Genomic DNA, 16,221 nt, shown 5'->3' with positions numbered 1-16,221 from the left:
CAGATGGACCCACCTTTGATCTGAGAGGCAACGAGCCGCGTGGATACCACATCTCAAACTTAGTTTAAAAAAAATATTAACGCAACATGAAACAATTTCATGTTCATATAAGGAAATCAGTCAATTGAAATACATTTATTGGGCCCTAATCTATGGATTTCACATGACTAGGCAGGGGCGCAGCCATGGGTGGGCCTGGGAGGGCATACGCCCACCCACTTAGGAGCCAGGGCCACCCAGTGTAGAGCCAGGCCCTGCCAACCAGAATATTTTTTTTCCCCACAAAAGGGCTTTATTACAGACAAAAATACTCCTCAGTTTCATCAGCTGTCCGGGTGGCTGGTCTCAGACAATCGCGCAGGTGAAGAAGACGGATGTGGAGGTCCTGGGCTGGCGTGGTTACACGTGGTCTGCGGTTGTGAGACCGGTTGGACGTACTGCCAAATTCTCTAAAACGACGTTGGAGGCGGCTTATGGTAGAGAAATTAACATTAGATTACATTATCTGGCAACAGCTCCTACAGTCAGCATGCCAACTGTATGCTCCCTCAAAACATGAGACATCTGTGGCGTTGTGTGAAAAAACTGAACATTGTGACCTACCGGCAGCTCATATCGATCTTATGTAGCAAAATTATTATATATATATTTTTTTCGTGATATCCATTTGGTAGTTACTAATCTCTGCAACTCCCATACGGACTCAGGAGAGGTGAAGGTTGAGAGTCGTGCGTCCTCCGAAACATGACCCCGCCAAGCCGCACTGCTTCTTGACACAATGCTCGCAACCCGGAAGCCAGCCGCACCAATGTGTTGGAGGAAACACTGTACACCTTGGCAACCGTGTCAGCGTGCATGCGGCTGGCCCTCCACAGGAGTCGCTAGAGCACGATGGAACGAGGACATCCCGGCTGGCCAAACCCTCCCCTAACCCCGACAACGCTGGGCCAATTGTGCGCCGCCTTATGGGTCTCCCGGTCACCGCCGGCTGCGGCACAGCCTGGAATCGAACCAGGATCTGTAGTAACACAGCTAGCACTGTGATGCAGTGCCTTAGACTGCTGTGCCACTCGGAGGCGAAATTGTGTTTTTTACATTGGATAAAAGTAGAGACTCAGAGCTACAAAATCGTATATCATGCACTACAGTTGAGGAACAATGGGAAAGTAGATGCAGATGGACCCACCTTTGATCTGAGAGGCAGCGAGCCGCGTGGATACCACATCTCAAACTTAGTTTTTAAAAATGTTTAATAAAGAGGTGAGCGACACACGCGAAGTCGAGTTTTTAGTCGAGTGTGTATTCCTGTGTGTGGAGGCGTAAACAGGGCGGAGTCAGTGGAGGAAGATCTGCGAGTTCGTCGACTCAAAGACACCTATCATTGGTCGGTTGCGGGCGACCTCCTGACACTGAATTGATCACAGTAGGGATTGGTGCGGTCTGTAGGGGTGTGGGGCCAAGGTGACTGTGGGTTCTGTGTGAAGCACGGTACCTGGTGAAACTCTATTGAAAGATGGACCTCATTCTAAAAAGTGTCTGTGAGACCGTCTAAGTGATCCTCAGAAGTGGTGAATTCCAAATATTTGAAATGTGCTAGCCAGGTATGCCCTGGTTTTGGTAATTTAGCGTTAAATATCTAGCATCTGTGTGAACTGGTTTTGGCCATTTAATGTTAAAACATCCGGAATCTGTGTGAACTAGTTAAGACCATTTATACAGTATAAGATAGTGAGGTGCACCTGTACTTGTTTTAAACCTGTAATTGTTTTAAACCTGTACCCCATTTTAGAAGTATTGAAAGATGCAAATGTGTGAGTTGTATTATCCTAAGAACTAAACTTGAGATAGAAATTAGAAAATATTCCTGCAGGTTAAAATATTGTTGAAAAACAACTAATTGATCAGGTATGTTTGAGAATATAGCATTGTGTGACTGTGATATGAGAGTTGTGTGAATATGGAAATGAGTCTTAATCAGAAGTTTGGATAGTAACATATAGAAATATGCTTAATCAGATTATTGAAATTTGGAAAATAAGCTTTGAAATAACGTTATCTTGGGGTTCCGTTCCTTCACCGCCCATCATAGAATATCACGGGGTAGTATTGAGAGCAGGATGATATTTTAGAAAGCAGCGGAAGGTCTATAGTTCCTGAGAGGTTTGATTTTGCCGTGGTTTCTGGGAGGTTAGAGAACCGTTGAGGATCCCATGGTCATTGTCCGGGAAACAAGAGTTATTTTTTTTGGTTCTGCTGGGAGTATGTTTGGAGAGCTGCTTCGTAGCTATGGAGTCCTTGAAGAGGCAAATGGAATGGTTCTCGTGAGTACCTAAGAATTTCTTACGTTTTATATGGATTCTGTGAATATATTAAAATAAGATAAATTGTATGTGTGTATAATCAATTAGAGATTTGATAAAGTAATTTTGGGAATATAATTAGATAAAATTTAAACCACCCATACGTAGATGTATGTAGGTTTTGAGATGGTATCTTTAATGGATAATTTGATAAAGATTAGGTTTAAGCATTATTAAACTGTCTACAAAGTCTGGGCAATTTTCTTAGAAACCGATTGGAGTGTGTCCACTTTTGGTTAACTTACCCTAACGATGTAACTAAATAACACGTATTGGATTTTCTCCGTCTGGGTACTACTACATTTGAAATAAAATTTCCCTTAAGGCCTGAAAATGTGTTTTATTTTTTTTCTTCCCAGTATGAGAGGAGTTGCTGGATTTATTGAATAAACCTTTTTCCATAAAGTTGCAGCGAATTAAGATGGAATCTTGACGTAATTTATAATCTCGTACAAAGCCTAGGGTATCCATCAAAGTAATTATCATTGCGTGATTAATGTGATGTAGTAAAGTAATTGGAATACGTTACATGAGAAAACATTATCTACTTTTATTAAAAAGCGCACAATTTAACTCTTTGGCTGCTACTCTATTCCTTTGGCATGTGAGAATCTCGCCGGCGAAACGCTTGGACCTTTAATTAAGTTGTATTTCCTGGGGATTGTGTCGTTATTATGTTATTACAGCTGGCCATGCCTTCCACCTGGCTACCCCGACCAGCAGCAGCAGCAGCAACCTGCCCAAGCCCCGTCCCTTCTCCTTCCCCCAAATCCAGATAGCTGATGTTGTGAAAGAGCTGCAAAATCTGGACCCTCATCCACGCTCAAGGTCCTAAACTATATCATAACCTCCATCGATAAAAGACACTACTGTGCAACTGTCTTCATCAACCTGGCCAAGGCTTTCGACTTTGTCAATCACCTCATTCTTATCGGCAGACTCAGTAGCCTTGGTTTCTCAAATGACTGCCTCGCCTTGTTCACCAACTACTTCTCTAATAGAGTTCAGTGTGTCAAATCGGAGGGCCTGTTGTCCAGACCTCTGGCAGTCTCTATGGGGGTACTACAGGGTTCAATTCTCGGGCCTGACTCTTTTCTCTGTATTTATCAACAATGTCGCTCTTGCTACGGTTGATTCTCTGATCCACCTCTACGCAGATGACACCATTCTGTATACATCTGGCCCTTCTCTGGACACTGTGTTAAAACCTCCAAACGAGCTTCAATGCCATACAACACTCCTTCCGTAGCCTCCAACTGCTCTTAAATGCTAGTAAAACTAAATGCATGCTCTTCAACCGATCGCTGCCCGCACCCACCCGCCCGACTAGCATCACTACTCTGGACGGTTCCGACTTAGAATATGTTGACAACTACAAATACCTAGGTGTCTGGCTAGAGTGTAAACTCTTCTTCCAGACTCATATTAAACATCTCCAATCCAAAATTAAATCTAGAATCGACTTCCTATTTCTTAACAAAGCATCCTTCACACATGCTGCCAAACATACCCTGGTAAAACTGACTATCCTACCGATCCTCGACTTCGGCGATGTCATCTACAAAATAGCCTCCAACACTCTACTCTGCAAACTGGATGCAGTCTATCACAGTGCCATCCATTTTGTCACCAAATCCCCATACACCACCCACCACTGCGACCTGTATGCTCTCATCGGCTGGCCCTCGCTACATATTCGTCTCAAGACCCACTGGCTCCAGGTCATCTATAAGTCTTTGCTAGGTAAAGCTCCGCCTTATCTCAGCTCACTGGTCACGATAACAACACCCACCCGTAGCACGTGCTCCAGCAGGTATATCCCACTGGTCATCCCCAAAGCCAACACCTCCTTTAGCCGCCTTTCCTTACAGTTCTCTGCTGCCAATGACTGGAGCGAATTCCAAAAATCACTGAAGCTGGAGACTTACAGTGCCTTGCGAAAGTATTCAGCCGCCTTGAACTTTGCGACCTTTTGCCACATTTCAGGCTTCAAACATAAAAATATAAAACTGTATTTTTTTGTGAAGAATCAACAACAAGTGGGACACAATCATGAAGTGGAACAACATTTATTGGATATTTCAAACTTTTTTAACAAATCAAAAACTGAAAAATTGGGCGTGCAAAATTATTCAGCCCCTTTACTTTCAGTGCAGCAAACTCTCTCCAGAAGTTCAGTGAGGATCTCTGAATGATCCAATGTTGACCTAAATGACTAATGATGATAAATACAATCCACCTGTGTGTAATCAAGTCTCCGTATAAATGCACCTGCACTGTGATAGTCTCAGAGGTCCGTTAAAAGCGCAGAGAGCATCATGAAGAACAAGGAACACACCAGGCAGGTCCGAGATACTGTTGTGAAGAAGTTTAAAGCCGGATTTGGATACAAAAAGATTTCCCAAGCTTTAAACATCCCAAGGAGCACTGTGCAAGCGATAATATTGAAATGGAAGGAGTATCAGACCACTGCAAATCTACCAAGACCTGGCCGTCCCTCTAAACTTTCAGCTCATACAAGGAGAAGACTGATCAGAGATGCAGCCAAGAGGCCCATGATCACTCTGGATGAACTGCAGAGATCTATAGCTGAGGTGGGAGACTCTGTCCATAGGACAACAATCAGTCGTATATTGCACAAATCTGGCCTTTATGGAAGAGTGGCAAGAAGAAAGCCATTTCTTAAAGATATCCATAAAAAGTGTCGTTTAAAGTTTGCCACAAGCCACCTGGGAGACACACCAAAATGTAGAAGAAGGTGCTCTGGTCAGATGAAACCAAAATTGAACTTTTTGGCAACAATGCAAAACGTTATGTTTGGCGTAAAAGCAACACAGCTGAACACACCATCCCCACTGTCAAACATGGTGGTGGCAGCATCATGGTTTGGGCCTGCTTTTCTTCAGCAGGGACAGGGAAGATGGTTAAAATTGATGGGAAGATGGATGGAGCCAAATACAGGACATTCTGGAAGAAAACCTGATGGAGTCTGCAAAAGACCTGAGACTGGGACGGAGATTTGTCTTCCAACAAGACAGTGATCCAAAACATAAAGCAAAATCTACAATGGAATGGTTCAAAAATAAACATATCCAGGTGTTAGAATGGCCAAGTCAAAGTCCAGACCTGAATCCAATCGAGAATCTGTGGAAAGAACTGAAAACTGCTGTTCACAAATGCTCTCCATCCAACCTCACTGAGCTCGAGCTGTTTTGCAAGGAGGAATGGGAAAAAATTTCAGTCTCTCGATGTGCAAAACTGATAGAGACATACCCCAAGCGACTTACAGCTGTAATCGCAGCAAAAGGTGGCTCTACAAAGTATTAACTTAAGGGGGCTGAATAATTTTGCACGCCCAATTTTTCAGTTTTTGATTTGTTAAAAAAGTTTGAAATATCCAATAAATGTCGTTCCACTTCATGATTGTGTCCCACTTGTTGTTGATTCTTCACAAAAAAATACAGTTTTATATCTTTATGTTTGAAGCCTGAAATGTGGCAAAAGGTCGCAAAGTTCAAGGGGGCCGAATACTTTCGCAACGCACTATAAGTCACAGAAAGAGGTTGTGGTGGCAGCTACAGAGAGTGATTTTTAGGTGTGTGAAACTTGACATCGGAAGAGTTACAGGGTGTGTTAAGTGGCGGTGTCCCATCCATTCTGGTTGTTGGCCTGAAGTAGGACTAAATAGATTTAAATAGTGGAGAATGGTAATTATTATAATTTTTTATGAGTGTAGTGTTAGACGGTAGGGTATTTGTAGTATATACACTGCTCAAAAAAATAAAGGGAACACTAAAATAACACATCCTAGATCTGAATGAATGAAATAATCTTATTAAATACTTTTTTCTTTACATAGTTGAATGTGCTGACAACAAAATCACACAAAAATTACAGGCCTCTCTTATCCTTTTAAGTGGGAGAATTTGCACAATTGGTGGCTGACTAAATAGTTTTTTGCCCTACTGTATATACACATACATATATATACATATATATATATATATATACTGCTCAAAAAAATAAAGGGAACACTAAGATAACACATCCTAGATCTGAATGAATGAAATATTCGTATTAAATACTTTTTTCTTTACATAGTTGAATGTGCTGACAACAAAATCACACAAAAATGATCAATGGAAATCAAATTTATCAACCCATGGAGGTCTGGATTTGGAGTCACACTCAAAATTAAAGTGGAAAACCACACTACAGGATGATCCAACTTTGATGTAATGTCCTTAAAACAAGTCAAAATGAGGCTCAGTAGTGTGTGTGGCCTCTACGTGCCTGTATGACCTCCCTACAACACCTGGGCATGCTCCTGATTAGGTGGTGGATGGTCTCCTGAGGGATATCTTCCCCGACCTGGACTAAAGCATCCGCCAACTACTGGACAGTCTGTGGTGCAACAGTGGTGGATGGAGCGAGACATGATGTCCCAGATGTGCTCAATTGGATTCAGGTCTGGGGAACGGGCGGACCAGTCCATAGCATCAATGCCTTCCTCTTGCAGGAACTGCTGACACACTCCAGCCACATGAGGTCTAGCATTGTCTTGCATTAGGAGGAACCCAGGGCCAACCGCACCAGCATATGGTCTCACAAGGGGTCTGAGGATCTCATCTCGGTACCTAATGGCAGTCAGGCTTCCTCTGGCGAGCACATGGAGGCCCCCCAAAGAAATGCCACCCCACACCATGACTGACCCACCGCCAAACCGGTCATGCTGGAGGATGTTGCAGGCAGCAGAACATTCTCCACGGCGTCTCCAGACTCTGTCACGTCTGTCACATGTGCTCAGTGTGAACCTGCTTTCATCTGTGAAGAGCACAGGGCGCCAGTGGCGAATTTGCCAATCTTGGTGTTCTCTGGCAAATGCCAAACGTCCTGCACGGTGTTGGGCTGTAAGCACAATCCCCATCTGTGGACGTCGGGCCCTCATACCACCCTCATGGAGTCTGTTTCTGACCGTTTGAGCAGATACATGCACATTTGTGGCCTGCTGGAGGTCATTTTGCAGGGCTCTGGCAGTGCTCCTCCTGCTCCTCCTTGCACAAAGGCGGAGGTAGCGGTCCTGCTGCTGGGTTGTTGCCCTCCTACGGCCTCCTCCAAGTCTCCTGATGTACTGGCCTGTTTCCTGGTAGCGCCTCCATGCTCTGAACACTACGCTGACAGACACAGCAAACCTTCTTGCCACAGCTCGCATTGATGTGTCATCCTGGATGAGCTGCACAACCTGAGCCACTTGTGTGGGTTGTAGACTCCATCTCATGCTACCACTAGAGTGAAGCCAGGAAGCATAGGAACTGAGAAGTGGTCTGTGGTCACCACCTGCAGAACCACTCCTTTATTGGGGGTGTCTTGCTAATTGCCTATAATTTCCACCTGTTGTTGTCTATTCCATTTGCAAAACAGCATGTGGAATTTATTGTCAATCAGTGTTGCTTCCTAAGTGGACAGTTTGATTTCACAGAAGTGTGATTGACTTGGAGTTACATTGTGTTGTTTAAGTGTTCCCTTTATTTTTTTGAGCAGTATATATATATATATATATATATAATATATTTTTTTTATTTTTATTTTTTAAGCAAAGGTTAATAAGGGAGTTATACTCCAGTCTAGTAGGTGGCGGTAATGCAACATTTATTGGATGCCAACCGCGGTTAAACCTCATCGAAGAAGAAGCAGAAGAAGAACGACATGCATAAACTGCATAACATGTTTTGTAATGTTTTTTTATTACAGTTAGTCGTAGTTAGCTCAACACACTCCGAGGCTGTCTTGTGTAAACCATCTACACAGTAACTACATCGCAAAGAAAGGTAAATAATATTTTAGTAAATCATTTTGCATACCCCAGTAATGTATTTCGTCGAAGGAGTTAACTTTGATACTAGCTAAGCTGCTGGAAGTATCAACAACCGTACGATGAATGTCGAGTTTAAATGAACCAGCTACTTTCTGTATTAGTTATGATGTCAGTTCAACAGATAAGTACACAACCCGAAATGTTGAAAGCATTTGATCTAGATAGTGGTTTAATTTAGAATGGAATGCAGTCTGTTTACTATCCTGCATTTTTTTTAGGATGGCTCAAGTGCCCAAAGTTAGGCTGGCAGGGGGCTTGGAGATCTGCCGCGTCCTGAACGGCATGTGGCAAGTATCAGGTGCTCATGGTCCGGTGGATCATCCCAAAGCAGGTAAACTGAAAGTAGGGTAAAAGTTTCTTCAAAATCAAATGTATTCACACGTTTTTAGACCTTAAGTGTCTAGCTAATGTCTTATATGAGTGAGTGCCCCACACAATATTTTGTCCAGTTTATTTAACTGAGAACAAATTCTAATTTACAGCAACAACCTTGGGAACAGTCACAGGATGAATGAGCCAATTGTAAACTGGGGATGATTAGGTATGAGGGCCAGATTGGGAATTTAGCCAGGACTCTAGGGTTAACAATAAGTGCCATGGGATCTTTAATGACCACAGAGAGTCAGGACACCCGTTTAACGTCCCATCCAAAAGACAGCACCCTACCCAGGGTCCCCAATCACTGCCCTGAGGCATTGGGATGGTTTTTTTTTAGACCAGAGGAAAGGGTGCCTCCTACTGGCCCTCCACTTCCAGCAGCATCTGGTCTCCCATCCAGGGTTTGACCAGGACCAACCCTGCTTAGCTTCTGAAGTAAGCCAGCAGTGAGATGCAGGGTAGTATGCTGCTGGCTATAGCTTATCAGTTCCATACAGTTTCAATGGAAAAATGGGTACTATGTAATTTTTTTTTTTTTAGCATTTTTTACCCACAATTTTTATTTCCCTAACAGTTATTATCAAACCCCCTTTTCCTATTCCAGTGCAGGCGATGCAAGCCTATATTGATGCTGGCCTAACAACTTTTGACATGGCCGATATCTATGGACCAGCGGAGGAGATTTTTGGACGCTTCAACAGCCAGGTATGAATTGTTGTTGTAGCCTACACCACACACACTCCAGATTATGAACCTGTTGGATTGAAAGTGTATGTACATATTGTAGATTGTATGAACATTGATCTCAGATCTGTGTGTGCAAGTGGAGCAGTACCCCTGAATTGGCACAGGAGGGAGCTAATGTAGCACAGTTGCTATTCGGCGGTTGGGCTGCTCAGTCTCGCTCTCAAGAATAAGGGGAGAGATTGCGTATGGAAGATCAGTAAATTCTCTCACTCTCACTTATACACACACATGAAAAAGCCCTTACACATCAAGCCATAGTCATACACACATTGTCAGATGCACTCTTACACCCACACTTTTTTTTCCACCATTAACAATGGTTTTAATATGAAGATTTGATTTGCATCTTCATTTATTGATTCCTATGGATTTCAGACCTTGTCGGTGCCCAGGCACGCTGCATCTCACTTGGATGACTTGGATGTGTTTTGACACCTGGAATAATGTCCTCTGAGAATGCTTCCCAACACCATCCTCTCTGAGGATTGAATCACCTGTCTGTAATTAGATACATCTGCTCTCACGTGTGAAACCGAGAGATTTATATGGTCTCTCACATCTGACTGAAAAGTGTCTGAGATCTTTGAGGAGATTTTGTGGACTGAGTGTGTTATTATATGAAGTGTGCTACACAACCAGACTGAGTACATTTTATGAATAAATGTCAGTGTCTTTTCACCGATGGCACGGAATGCAATTGTAGCATTCTGTTTTCTAGCTGAAATGGAAACCCAGCTCTGATGCTGCATCACCCCTGCAAGGTTTGACCAAATGGGTGCCACGACCTGGACCAATGGACCGCAAGGTGAGTCTTTAATACAGACTAGTGTGTGAAAAATCATCCTGCAAGTTGTCCACCATCCATTAAAATCTGAAATCTAAATACTGTGTATCACACCCACCAATTAACAATTAGAACTGCTTGAGGGCAGTGTCTCAGGACAACTTTCAGCTATGTGAGAGACTCCCTTATCTGATTCTATTCTGAGGTGTCTGTTTTGGTTCAACTCTGTGAGAGACTCCCTTATCTGATTCTATTCTGCGGTCTCTGTTTTGGTTCAACTCTGTGAGAGACTCCCTTATCTGATTCTATTCTGAGGTGTCTGTTCTGGTTCAGCTCTGTCACTTGGCTGCAACAAAAGCCTGCACCCTCACCAGCCATAACAGGGTAAGATAACTCACGCCTGGTGTAGACATCTTTAATATGTCTCGTCACTAGGTTGTGGAGAAGGCGTTGCAGCGTTCCATGGCCCGTATGCAGGTGGATTCTCTGGACTGTGTGCAGTTCCACTGGTGGGACTACAGCGATAATAGATACCTGCATGCCCTGGGGCACCTGTCTGACCTGCAGCAGGATGGACTTATACGTAGGTCATCTTATATAACCATTTACTAATCCCATGCACACAAGCTCTTTGTTAAGATTCACAGTTCAGCCATGTACCTTGTGTACTTGTTGATGAGCTGTGCCTGTTTGTCAAGTTTAGATGTACTCCTTATTTTCTTACTCTTCAGGAGAGCTGGCCCTTACCAACTTTGACACTCAGAGGCTTGAGGAGATCACAAACAAAGGGATCAGAATCTCCAGTAACCAGGTACAGTGCCTGCTCCCTCATTCCCTCATTTGTTTGCTCCGTCTTTCTCTCGCTTTCTCACAAGCTTAATGGGAGGCAATTTCCTTGTGCCTTATAGAGTATTGTGAAATCTGTGCATGTTCAGTACATTAGTCTGCATCAGCGTTCAGTATGTCCAGTATTAATGTCCAGGGATGTTTCCTCCCAGGTGCAGTACTCTCTGCTTGACCAGCGGCCCGCTGCTAAGATGGAGGCGGTCTGCCTGTCTCACGGCATCCAGCTCCTCACCTATGGAACTCTGGGTGAGGACCGGTCTGAGGTCATATGGGATTAAGTCATCGCGGCCACGGCTCTACTCCTACTGCTGCTTTTTGGCTGCTCTAGATCATCAGGCGTTTGCCATTTAAGAGGATGAAGAAGCACAAGCATTCATGTCACTGCACTGAGAGAGTCAGTGGCTTCTACACCGGCATTGCTTGCTGTTTGGGGTTTTAGGCTGGGTTTCTGTACAGCACTTTGAGATATCAGCTGATGTACGAAGGGCTATATAAATACATTTGATTTGATTTAGTGGTGAAGGGTTGGATTAGGTCCCAGTTAGCCTGGCCCAGGTCTGTATGGGGTTTAGCCTACCCATCTGACCCATAGATCTAGACCAGGCTAGCTCACAGTTACTGTTGCAACCTTAGTGACCGGTTATGGTCTGTTTTTTTTTTCAAGTTATGTGATTTACGATATTATATCGTAAATCACATCGTAATTCACATCACTTTAAACAGACCCATAAGCGCTCCTTCTAGTCATGGCATTCTCAATATTCTGATCTGATAATGACTGACTCTCGCATAAGTCCGTAATGAAAAATATAACGTACTCTCGCCAGATATATTGGGAAAGAAATCTGAGATACTGCATGCTTTGCTTTGATGCATTATGGTTATTAGTATTACTGAAATTAGCAAGTTGTTTAATATAGCGTTAGAGATTTTAGAAATCCTTTCCGTATTGACTCTTGCAATGTGGGGTGTAGTGATATAAAATGGTGGCAATCTAAGATGGAGTCCAAACTGACGATGCGTCTCTGCTGTTTCTCTGCTTCCCTCTTCACCCTATCTCCTCTCTTCCTCATCTTTACCCTGTCTCTGTCTCTCTTTCTTTATCCAACCCCTCCCTCCATCTTTTTAAACCTCCATCGCTCGGTCCCCCCTCTATTTCTCAGCCGGTGGCCTACTCTCAGAGCGCTATCTGGGGAAGGCGGAGCCTACAAGCAGGGTGGAGCTCAACACGGCCTCCCTCAGTAAATACAAGAAGGTGATTGATGGCTGGGGAGGATGGGGGCTGTTCCAGGAGCTGCTGGTTGTCTTGGACAGTGTTGCCCAGGGCCACAGCTGCTCCATTGCCAACGTGGCTACTCGCTACATTCTGGACCGGCCAGCAGTGGCTGGAGTCATCGTGGGCTGTCGTCTCGGTGTTGCTGGGGCGGAACACATCAAGGACAGCCTGCACAGCTGCAGCCCAGAGTTGGAGCTCACGGCGCAAGACCTGCGCACCATCGACGGCGTGCTGCAGGGCTCGTGTGACCTCATGAGCCTTATCGGAGATTGTGGAGACGAGTACAGGAACTAGAGGAGAATAGAGAAGATGGACCAGAGCATCTGGGTTGGAGGGAAGTAGAGATGGGGTACTGGTGGAAGAACATATACATGTGTTTGTATAGATGTTGGTGGGAAGTTAGAGGATGGCAGGAGTAGAAGGAAATGTGGTGGGAAGAGAAGGCATGGGGGGCTGAAACTGAAAATGACAGATGGGAGGGGCATGAGGGGGAATGACAGCATGAACTATGACAGGGCACACAGATATACAGCATTTTACTTTTATTTTTAAAAATAGTGTTAACGTGTAATAAATGTTACCCTGTACCCATATAATTAAGAATGTAATGTATATAGCGTCATTATGTCTCTGTGTATGGAAAGGGCTTTTAAGTAAAATAAGATCTTGACCTAAAGCAGCTTGTTTAATTTACAATACGCACAATAGTTATTGATATTTTTGTAAAAAGCCTCTTCCTGTACTCTTTCATGACAGCTCTTCAGACAAGGAGAAAATAGTTATTTCTGTTGCATTACTCAAAAGATGGAAATATCTCTGTGTTTGAGGTGGTCTGTGGTGGACTCTGTTTGAGGTGGTCTGTGGTGGACTCTGTGTTCGAGGTGGTCTGTGGTGGTCTCTGTGCTTGAGGTGGTCTCTGTGTTTGAGGTGGTCTGTGGTGGACCTTTGTTTGCAGTATGCTGGTGTTGTGTTTGTTTGAGGATTACTAGGGTGGAAGATGTGGGCAGGCCTGTCTGGGGAACAGTTTCACTAGGGAAGTAGATCATGGTGGAGTCCTCTGATGTTCCTTAACAGAGCTAGCTGACCGGCTGTTCACTCAAGGGTGGATATACGCAAACAGGAGGGGTCAGAGGCAGATTTGGGGAGGGGGTAGCACTGAGGGGCAATCAGATGACAGTCTAGAAGATTGGGGGTGGGTGCCAGCTGGGGGGCAGGGGTATTTCGGGGGGGGGGGGTTCTCCATCTCTTGTAACTGTGGTAACGAGGCAGTGATACTGTACAAGAGACAGATGCTCTAATGACCATGAGGATTCCCCCAGACTGCCACTATCGCAGCTGCTGCAACTCACAGGGAGGGTACCCACAGCCTGGGGTTAAAGGTCAGATACAAGATCACATATACTCCCCTATGGGGAAACCCACATTAGGGTAGAGTACAGTGAGTACCATGGACTATGACATCCAGTAAAACTACAGTCTCTCACCAAGGGACTGAGTTTAGCCTGCTTCAGTGTGCCTCAGACTAAGGTCTCGATTCAATCAGATCCGCTTTAACCAATATCTGCATATTAGTTGTTTTGGCAGTGTCGGAGGTGGAACTACATTAGAGCTGTCAAATCCACAAGTGACTCCTGGAATTACACCTACAGTAAAGCAGACATTGCCTGCATAAAGTTGCATTAACAGAAATCCCATGCAGCCTTGTTTACAAGTTCAAACAGTGGAATGTGAGATATAGCCTACACGTCCATTAGGCTGATAGAAATCTTCATTATTTAGTTGAATAATCTTTCAATTTGAGTGTAATTATCTCATTCTGAACTTCTAATGTGATTGGGGCGGGTGGGTGTGGCTTAGTGACAATGATTTGACGTCTTCAACGCAGTTCCACCTCCTAAACCGCCAAAACATCCGCATCGCTATTGTCAGTTAACACTTGATCTGATTGAATCTAGGCCCTAAACACCTTGTTTACCCCAGCACAGTGGTCTTCAGGTTAGTGCGACAGCAGCCATGTGTGGTTGGTATTATATTTCTGTGGTGGGCTACTGTGTATCTAATCAGCTGTCCTCTCTCTCATCTTGTTGGATGACCCTATGTTTAAAGAGTATCTCTATCTGCAGTTTCATGCACACATACATGCTGATGTGCCCTTGAATCTTTCAATAGGCTTTTTAATTATTAAAACAAATGAAATATGCACAGCACGAGGTGGGTGGTGGATATGTCCTTGTATGTTCAGCTCTCAATGCAGCATGCATACAGGGCCCGTAGTCCAGACTATCAGCAGACACTGCACCAGATTTGATCAGGTATGGCTCAAGTCAATGTGTGTCTTGTGTTTTATTTGGTATTTTTATTGAATATTAAAACATTCAATATACCTGCAGTGAAGCCAATCAACATTTACATTCAGTCATCAAGCAGACTCCCATGCAGAGCGATCCACAGGGGCAACCAGAGTCAAGTGCCCTGCCCAAGGGCACGTCGACAGATCTCCCACCAAGTCAAATAGGGGTCTCGAATCAGCGACCTATCGGCCACCGGCCCATCTCCCAACCGCCAGGCCACCAACCATCCAAGATCCCCCCCCACAGTTCCCCGAGAGCTTCCCCTTGACCATCCAAGACCCCCCCCCCCAAAAAACTCCCTCCACTCCCCACCCCCAAATAATTCTGTACATTCATTTTTGCTGAAAAGCAGTCTTGAATCTTGAATCTTGCATAATTTTATATATCAACTCATACACCCTGTGCCATGGAATCGGTACATCAAACACCTATTCTCAGCTATTGTGCAGTCTGTATGGCACAGCTGTCAACATCCTGGTCCTCAAATTAAAGTGGTATACTTTCCTATTTATGCTATTTTTATTTCTCTATCAGTTTTAATCCTTTATATTGGGCAGACAGACCAGTTCCGTACCTCCTCCTGCTGCCACCTGCCTCCTCCATTTTCAGGGTAGTATTGTAATCAATTGGTTGTAATCTTGGATTGAGCAGGCCTTCCCATACAAATCCGATAACTTCATGAAAGACATACAGTACCAGTCAAAAGTTTGGATGTCTTCACTATTATTCTACAATGTAGAAAATATTAAAAATAAAGAAAAACCCTTGAATGAGTAGGTGTCCAAACGTTAGACTGCTACTGTAACTCTACCATTCCAATTTGCAATATAATTTAAAAACAAAATACCCTTTTCAAACATTTTCCATAAATACAGGTCTTTTATCAACCACCACATTTGAGTTCAACCATAATATTTGTTGTAATATTTGTTCTAATTAATAGAAAATGAGACATGGCAAGCTACACAAAGGCAAAAAGGCTATTTTTAAACAATGGATGAGCTTTTCTTAGTAATCTACTTGAGAACCATTTTGGGGTCAAGTAAAACTTTTATAGAAGTGAAGCTTTTAAAGAGAGGTTTAGTGCTTTTATATTTAATATCAAACTATCCAGTTCATATTCACTATATAGATAGGCACGCTTTATGTTTTCTGGCTTAGCATTCCAGATAAAGCTAAATATTTTTTGCTCATATGATTTGAAAAACAAATCATCAGGAGTAGGCAGCGCCATAAGTGAGTGAGTAAACTGAGATATGACTAAGTAGTTAATCAGTGTCGTTTTTCCATAAATAGACAGGTATTTACCTCTCCATGGTTGCAGGATCTTGTCTATGTTTACAAGTATTCTATTGAAATTCATTGTGGAGCTCATTTATATATTTTGCTATATGAATACTAATTATGTCTACTTCACCATCAGCCCATTTTATAGGTAAACTGCAGGGTAATGTAAAAGTTGTATTTTCTAAAGATCCAATACATAATGTGGCACACATAATTAGGTTAAAATTGAGAGAGGCCAGAAAAGTGAACTAGATCTTCAATGAGACATTGCAGGGATCTCGCTTGCGGACTAGATACATGGATTCCTTTGTTTTTAT

General features: G+C 43.5%; 1 protein-coding gene across 1 annotated transcript; it reads left to right on the top strand.

The window, feature by feature from the left end:
* Positions 1 to 8,002: 8,002 nt before the first annotated feature.
* Positions 8,003 to 12,942, top strand: LOC110492334 (uncharacterized). The gene is made up of 8 exons (XM_021566561.3): positions 8,003 to 8,188; positions 8,454 to 8,566; positions 9,218 to 9,318; positions 10,079 to 10,165; positions 10,580 to 10,727; positions 10,876 to 10,955; positions 11,143 to 11,236; positions 12,154 to 12,942. Exons 2-8 carry the CDS (start codon positions 8,455 to 8,457, stop codon positions 12,558 to 12,560), a joined length of 1,029 nt encoding a protein of 342 aa, XP_021422236.2. The 5' UTR covers positions 8,003 to 8,188; position 8,454; the 3' UTR covers positions 12,561 to 12,942.
* Positions 12,943 to 16,221: the final 3,279 nt, after the last annotated feature.

This window comes from Oncorhynchus mykiss, chromosome 16 (genome assembly GCF_057628025.1).
Source record: "Oncorhynchus mykiss isolate SJ-2025 chromosome 16, ASM5762802v1, whole genome shotgun sequence".
Lineage (NCBI taxonomy): Eukaryota > Metazoa > Chordata > Actinopteri > Salmoniformes > Salmonidae > Oncorhynchus > Oncorhynchus mykiss.
Note: the sequence above shows the minus strand (reverse complement) of the source record. Positions and strands in the feature narration are given on the sequence as shown.